The following is an 8141-nucleotide window of genomic DNA, read 5'->3' on the forward strand; positions in this document are numbered from 1 at the left end:
ACAAACTAGGTTTGAAATATTCTGCCATTGGCGTAGAATAATCTACTTCAGATTTGAAGTGTCAATGTATGTTCGTTTTTAAAGCAGAACAAATGATTTCTTAACATTTATATGTGAAATATAATTTCCATGATTAGTTATTTACATCCATCCATCCATAGTGGGGTCGGGAGGGTTGCTGGTGCCTCTCCAGCTAACGTTCTGGGCGAGAGGCAGGGTCACCCTGGACAGGTCGCAAATTTGTTGTAGGGCAACACTTATTTACACAATAATATGTCAAGTCATATGTTAAGTATAATTTACATGATAATTATTATTCACCTAATTTAACTTGGTTGTACATAATTACAAAAAGGTGACGTGAAAAATAATAAAATTCAAAGCTTTATTTATGATTTATTTTGGAGAGAAGTCTCACGTTTTAACAAGATACAACAAGATTGGGTCTTGTTGTTTTCTCTTCTCGCGTATGACGAGATGACGGCTCCTCTCAATATCGCGGACCTCTTGCAGAATGCGCATGCATGCTTACTACATGTATGCTATTCTGACATGTATGGCTATCTGACAGAACACCGCCGCAGTCCCCCCCTGCCCCCTTATGAGACTAGGAAGATGCGCATTAGTGGGCGTTTCTTATTTTGATTTCTGAAAGGTAGCAACTCTAGTTATAACTGCATAAAGGATCTGTTTGTTGCGACTTGATAGTTTTCTTCATAAACTTAACCTGGTTTTAATTGAGCTCAGTATGCCAAAGAGACTTTGATATTGTGAGCCTGCTGTTATAACTCGTTCGTCATTGTTTTTATCTTCAACATATTTTGCAGTCTAAGCAAATTAAGACGAAAGAGTAAGCCAGGGATCAGGAATTAGAAAACGTAGAGACTTTCCTGTCTCAGAAGAGGCTCTGGCTCCACCAGATCACCAACCAGTTTTGAGGATGAACCTCCACATCGTCTTCATGGTGGAAGGATTTCTTTTTTACTGAGCAGCTGGCTACATTTTTAACAGAAAACTGGTGTGTTACCAACACTAAGTGCTTAATAAACATGATTTGATTTAAAAAAATAATTGGACAGAATTTATTCCCCTTATTAATCTACCATTTCTCTTTCATGCATTTTATTCATTGTTAGCTTTCAGGGCCCTGTGATGGACTGATGACCTGTCCAGGGTGAGCCCCGCCTCTCATCTGATGGCTGCTGGAGATGGGCACCACCTGCCCCCCTCACCACCCTGAAAGGATCAGCGTGTTCAGATCATGCTTTTAAGGTAGTTTGTCTCCCTTAAGTCCACACTTAAAACAGCTTCTTAGTTAATGCCAACATCAACTGACTCTGATATTGCCGACTATTTTTTTCTACTTCTAACATAAACAGGCAAAGAAGTCACTCAGAAATGTTTTTCCACCCCAGGCATCTGGTCCCAATCATCATCAGTTCTGATGATGTCACTTTCATAGCGAGTCCACAACATCTTAAAATTGTAAGACTTACTTTTTTTTTGCCGTTTTTCTGTACTCTTTAAAATACAAATGCTTTCTCTGTTTAATTGCTCTATTGTTCTTTTTTGCAGGTTTCTGTAAAGTGCAGTGAATGGGAATGTTCTGTTGATCCTCACTGTTCTTAGGAAGAAGAAATGTCAGTTTGTCTGCAGTAGTCCTGTGACATTGTATTAAAACAATACTCTGTCTTTGGTGAAATATTTTTCACATGTCCTCTAAAGTATACCTATTGTTTTATTGTGTTAATTTTCATAAGCATTATAGCGTCCCGGTTGAAAAGATGGTCTCTTTAACTGATGGTTCACGTTTCTTTATTCAACAGCCTTTGTACATGTAAGAGCTACAAACATACAAATAAAATACCATTAGTAACTCTTAGTAGTCCTAACCTTTTACCTTAACCTATAAACCTTACTTTATGTAATATCATTAAATTTACAATACATGTATTTATTTAACTGTAACATTTCTATATTACAAATTAACTAAAACGTATTCCAACTGTTTCAACTGTTCGACAGTTAATCAAATATTAACACCATTTCATGTCGAAACATGAACATCACGCTCAATAAATACAATTCACTCATCAAAACACCCACCTTGTTCCCTCATCAACCAAGCGCTAGTTAATTGATTGTCTGGACCTTAATTGGACTATTCCTTAGTCATCTCCCCTCAACCGTGACTCGTATGCTCGCTCACTCTCTGCACCATGTCCATAACAGCCAACCGTCAGTTACCGTCAGAAGTTTGTGTAGATCGCCTAGCAACCTTGTCCCCCCAAAAACCCGCTTTAAATCAAAACATCGGTCAAAAGGCAACAAACAACTCCTAGCCAAATGAGGAAACAAAACAAAAAAAAAAAATATATATATATATATGTATTAATAAAGTCATTTACAAGTAGGTTTACTTTAAACTTTGAATGTTCTGACAATTTGTAAAATTCTGTTATAGTATATTGGCAATGTACTCTTGAAAAATATGGGTAACATTTTATTTGACAGGGTGTGCATAAGACTGACACGATACTGTCATAAACACCTGTTGGGAACATTCTTAAAGGTGTCATGAAGTGTCATTTGGTAAATAATGATACTTAATGAGAAGTTGCTTTAAAGGTTGGATTAGAAGTCCATTAAAAGTGCCAACTTTGCATTATTTTGTAAATAATGACACTCTAATGCAAAATTGGCACTTTTAATGGACTTTTAATCCAACTTTTAAAGTAACTTTGCATTAAAAATGTCATTATTTACCAAATAAATAATGACATTTGGTAAATAATGAATGTCTGTTTCATGAAAACAGACATTCATAAAGACTCCTTCATGTTTATGACGGAGTCATGTCAGTCTTATGTACATCCCATCAAATAAAGTCTTACCAAATTGATAATATATTGAAAGCACAATGTAATTATTATTACATTGTGCTTTCAATATATTACCATTTTTAACTGTCTTGTTTTTTTAGTAACATTTAAATGTTCATGTTCAATGTGTTAACTTTTATGTTGTAAACTGATAATATATGTAAAATTAATAAAGTTGTGATTAAAATTGGATAATTTTAAAATATCAGTAATAAAACAAAATATTTGATTTAACTGGAACATCTTGTGTAATTAATCTTTCCATATAATTGTAGCATAAAACAATTATACTTACACTTCAGTGTAAGTACTGTAGTGTAGTTATGCATGTAATGTACAAAATAGGAATGTAGGAGTAAAGAGCTTTATGAGTAATTAAAATTAGACTTTATTAGCAATAGCAGTAAATCAAAAATGAAATATAAAATATATATTACACTAGTAATATTAATTCTATATTTCAAATATACTTAAAAAACACATTCATAGTAGATTTTAAATGTATTTTTAACAGAATTAGTATTCTCAAAATAAGCTAATCAAGCTCTTGAATATTACATAAAAAAGTATACTTAAAGTATACTACTTGTATACTACTACTTGAAGTTGTTCCATAAAAGTATGTTGAAGTATACTAAGTATACTTAAAATTGTAAATTAATACAATTTAAATGCTATTAAAATATACTAAGTACTAAAAGGTTGTTCCAAGATAGTACAATTTAAGTACATTAATAATAAGTGTACTTAAAGTATGCTGAAGTATGTTAAAATTTAATATACTTAGTACACTTTTTTTACTAGGATAGTTCATGCCGTTCTTAGTCATTTATTGTGTTTTGTTTTCTGTACAAATCAGTGTTAGTCATTCCCCCTTCATTTGTGAGCTTTTTGTATATTAGTTTAGTTCTCATTATGTTAAGTAGTATTCCTCTTATAGTTCCCCTGGTCTCACGCTGCTACAGCTATTACACATCCCCTCTGATTGACTCACTTGCTTCCTTTGTCATTTTTCACCCTGCCTCATTATATAACCTGTGACTTTCTGGTTCATTGCTGGAGTCTAAATTGTTGCACTCTTGCCGGTGTTCTGTGTCATGTCATGTTTCTGCCAGAATTGTAATTCTTTATTTTTTCATCAGTACAGCTTTTCACCTCACCTCTCTGCCTCTGACCTGTCTGGGTTAAACTAAAAACTAATCATAACATAAACAACTCAATTGCCTTGAATATAAAATTGTGATCAGTGACGCTAATCTGATAAAATAAAAAGGCTTCAATCTTTCCATATATCTTTCAATAGATGCAAAATAATGGGCTAAAATAATTGCTATAACCATTTGGACCTGTATTATTATTATTATTATTATTATTATTATTGTCATTTTAATTTATTGCTTTAATCTTTTATTGATATTCTGTGTTTTATGGTGAACTGTTTTATACTACGTTTACTGAACTGTCTGTTGTTCCTTTTGACTCTGTCTCATGCTTGATTGATTGGACAGATGTGCACATATTTTATTCTCTTTCATCACTACTCTAGTAGGCTGACACTGTTTTGACCATTTGGTCTTGTTGTATAACAGTATACAGTACAAGAGATAGGCACCAGCCCAACCCCCAGGACCCTACAAGGATAAACAGGTATGGCCTGATCTGTTCCACTGGTGGAATAGTGGATATTTTGTCTCACCTCCACTTGCTCATTCTCTGAATTTTCAGGCTCCTTCTCCTCCTCTGCAGGTTGATCTTCAATGCTCTCTTGCTCCTCTTCTCCCTCTCTGTACTCAGCTTCTGCAACAATATAGTTACTCTCTATTCCCAAAATTTTTCCCCACAGCCGGCATCGTGGTAGTCCCTCAGAGTCAACAAGATGCTTAAGAGCAAGGAAAATTCTCTGCATCTCCTCTCTGCCTAAACCCACTTCAGCTTGCTCCAGATAGAAAGCAATCTCACTCACATTTGGAAGAGCCGTTTCTCCCTAGAGAGAAAAAAAATTAAATAAATAAATATATATATATATATATATATATATAAAGAAAATTCAACTTCACAGAATGATATAACTACTTTTAAGTGTAAGTATATTAAGCCAATACCATTTCATCCTCTTGGGCTACTACTTCTTCTGGCTGGGAAAACAATATGCGCTGTTGCTCTGTCAGCAGCTCAGCAGATGAAACTTGTGGAACCTCTCGTAAAGGTCCCTGTATGCCGCTGAATAAAGCTCGCTTTACATCACAGCTCATTTCCTCAACCACATCCACAGCATTTTCAGTATGCTCGTCAATCACTTTGATGAGTAACTGGGTCAGGTGTTCATAGCTGGAAGAAAAAAAGTTACTTTCAATTTAATTCAGTCCAGGGGCGGATCTAGAAAAATATTTATGGGGTTGCAAGAGGGTGGCAGCATATATATATATATATATATATATATATATGTTTGTTTTTAATATTTCGTATTAAAAACAATACGAAATATTGTTTTTAACTTGCATTGTTTCAAAATGAGCTTCATGTAGCACCGAGGCTTAAATACAATTTCTTAATGTAGTATAGTTAATTATTTTCACATCTTTCATACTCCTGCTAATTGATATGCATTACTGATATGCATATCAATTGACATGCAATGTGTCCAGAAAACCATTTTATCCCAATACAGGACAAGGAGAAATCTGTCACAAAAATATTAGTAGCGCCATCATTTGTTATTCAATATATCTATTAAATACGATTTAAAATAAAGATTAGAAAACTGATGTTTGATCAATTCTCCACGATACAAATCTATAAACAGTTTAGTTTCTGTTRGTTCTGTCAAGATACAAGAAAAGGAGAATATCTACTTATATTGGTCAATCGTTTTATTTTAAATATGCTGTAGGAACCGTAGTTTGACAACTGTTATAAATATCACCATGTTTTTAGAACACAGGGTATTAGCTCAGTTTTTGTCGCTTGTTTTAGGAATTGCAGCGGCTTCAGTGGTGCCACAATAAAGGTACAATAAAGCTGATAAACAGGTGAAGAACCAAACAGAACCACTTCTGACTGTTCGCAAAGCCAAACATCCAATAAAAGTTCCACCAAGCCGCTACTAAGGCACTGGGGTCATGATTCTAGAGACAGGCAAAACAAGGTTCAATGTCCAAACTTATTGATTGGTCTTGGTTATTTATTTTCCTCTTTCACCAAACAATGGGGTATATGCCACGGACCTCCGTTTTAGCACTTCCGCATTTTTTAGCCACATAGAATGCTTCCGGTGCACAGGCAACAGTATTTTAACAGTGGCTCCTCGGTTGCTGCAGGACTATTAATGATGCTTATATAATTATTCAGACGTCCTGAAACGCTCCAACAACAACAAAGGATTTAAGATGGATGTATCAAACTTCACAATAACTTTGAAGGCAAGTTAATAAATCGTTTGTATTCACCATAATGCCTCATATGTCTGACGTAGCTAACAGGGACAAGCTTACAAAGATGCTATGTAAATGTTAAGTGTTTTGATTGTCTGTGCAGTGTGCAATCTACATATCTATGCTGTATATAGATATAGATATATAACATATAGATATGTCTATATTGTGCCCAAGCCATCAGTCGAAGCTGAAGTTAGCTTCAGAATGTAGCATCTAATTCGGAAAATAGCTAAAGGATTTTTCACTATCTTGAGCTTTTTTAATGTGTTGTACTTTAAAAACTACAACACCTAGACATTTCAAACCTAGCTAGATTATTCTGTACTAACAGCAGAATAAATAAAACATTTGTGAAACCTTCTAATTGATTTGTGAAATATGTAAAATGTCAATAATAGATCCCAGAACGCATTAGATATGAATTATTAATTTGGCATCATTTGTTATTTTAACTTTCAGTTTTCTTTTTTTTTTATTTTTATCTTTATTATAGTTGGAGTTGGACAGTTCTGTTTGATGGCTTCCTGGAGGGAGAGATTGGCTGAGCTAATGTTGCCAACAACTTTTCTCCTGCTATTAACTTTTCTGCTTTTCTTTATATAGAAAGTATTTAGATCAGTTGCTCCGTTTCCATTTTGCTCTATTTTTTTATTATTACCTTAATGCTTACCTGGTCAGTTGAGGTGGAAATGTACATCCTCTTGATTACTGACAAATGTCAGAACCACAAGGACTGAGCTGGTTACATCAGATCAATCTGAATCTTTATTTCTCATTAAAACGACTTCTTGTAATTTTAAGACATTATGAAATTGCATCTTTATTCTGCTGTAACAATGACTCATTCTTGCAATTAAAATTTCTTGTATCCTGACAGTAATTCTCCTTTATACAACTCACAGAACAGATGATTGAAATAAAGACATTTTTTAAAAGTATTTTCTGTGATTTTATTCTAGAAATTGAGGGCGGGAGGAATCGATTAAAATCAAATCTGCTATGAAAAAAAATCTTGTATCATCCAGCCTTATTCAGTATATTGAATAATATGACTAACAACATATTACTTAATATTCACATTTCTTTTCTGGTATTACCTAAAAGTGTTGCATTTTAACATATCACTTGAATTCCTGATCTACATGCAAATACTTGATATAACGTAAACACTGAGAAAAGGGGAAAAAAAAGGTTTGTGAAATGTAGATTAAATTTTATTGTAACAGGATAGCAAAATGAACAGTGAATATATAATATACTTCCTAGCAGCTAATCAGACATCAGACTTGTTTTGCCTTTACTGGTGATGAAAACTCGTCACTCTGGAGGAGAGGAAGTCCGGCTCAGCCCCGTCCAGGTTGACTGCAGTGTCAGGGTAGCCAACAAAGTCTGCAGGTAGATTTTTTGCATATCTGGTGCTCCTGTTTCAAGATCATAGTTTAACCAAGTACTGTAAATAAAAAGTCAAGTACTGTAAATAAAAAGTTAGTCCACGTTGTGATGATTAGGCAGACCGTGGACTGATGGACGCCATCAGCTGGTCCAGGTGCTAGGATCCAGTGGAAAGGTAATTGGCACAGAGGCTCAATCAAGGCTCAGAAACACATCACAAGGTGTTGCGATGCATCCATTCATGGTACCGGATGGTACCGGCTAAATTACTGGACACAACGGCACACCACAAAACTCGGTTGTTGTACCAGTAGCTCACAGATATTTTAAGTTTTGCAACTTTTTCATGGTACAGATCTTGCAGTTTTGGCCAAGAACAATAGGAGCAAGCAGGACCCGGAACCAATCTATGTGGCATAAATTCAAACGGAAA

The 8141-nt window shown here is 34.6% G+C and overlaps 1 protein-coding gene across 2 annotated transcripts in view; it reads right to left on the bottom strand.

Annotated features, from left to right (window-relative positions):
* Positions 1–8141, bottom strand: part of rsph4a (radial spoke head component 4A) — a 37792-nt gene that overhangs the window by 11486 nt on the left and 18165 nt on the right. For both annotated transcript variants that reach the window (XM_008408183.2, XM_008408182.1), the window contains exons 2-3: positions 4985–5210; positions 4579–4866 (exon numbers count right to left, since the gene is read on the bottom strand). In XM_008408183.2, the coding sequence (XP_008406405.1) occupies positions 4579–4866; positions 4985–5210 (514 nt within the window). The remainder of the gene's footprint in view (positions 1–4578; positions 4867–4984; positions 5211–8141) is intronic.

Source organism: Poecilia reticulata, linkage group LG4 (assembly GCF_000633615.1).
Source record: "Poecilia reticulata strain Guanapo linkage group LG4, Guppy_female_1.0+MT, whole genome shotgun sequence".
In the NCBI taxonomy this organism is placed as follows: domain Eukaryota; kingdom Metazoa; phylum Chordata; class Actinopteri; order Cyprinodontiformes; family Poeciliidae; genus Poecilia; species Poecilia reticulata.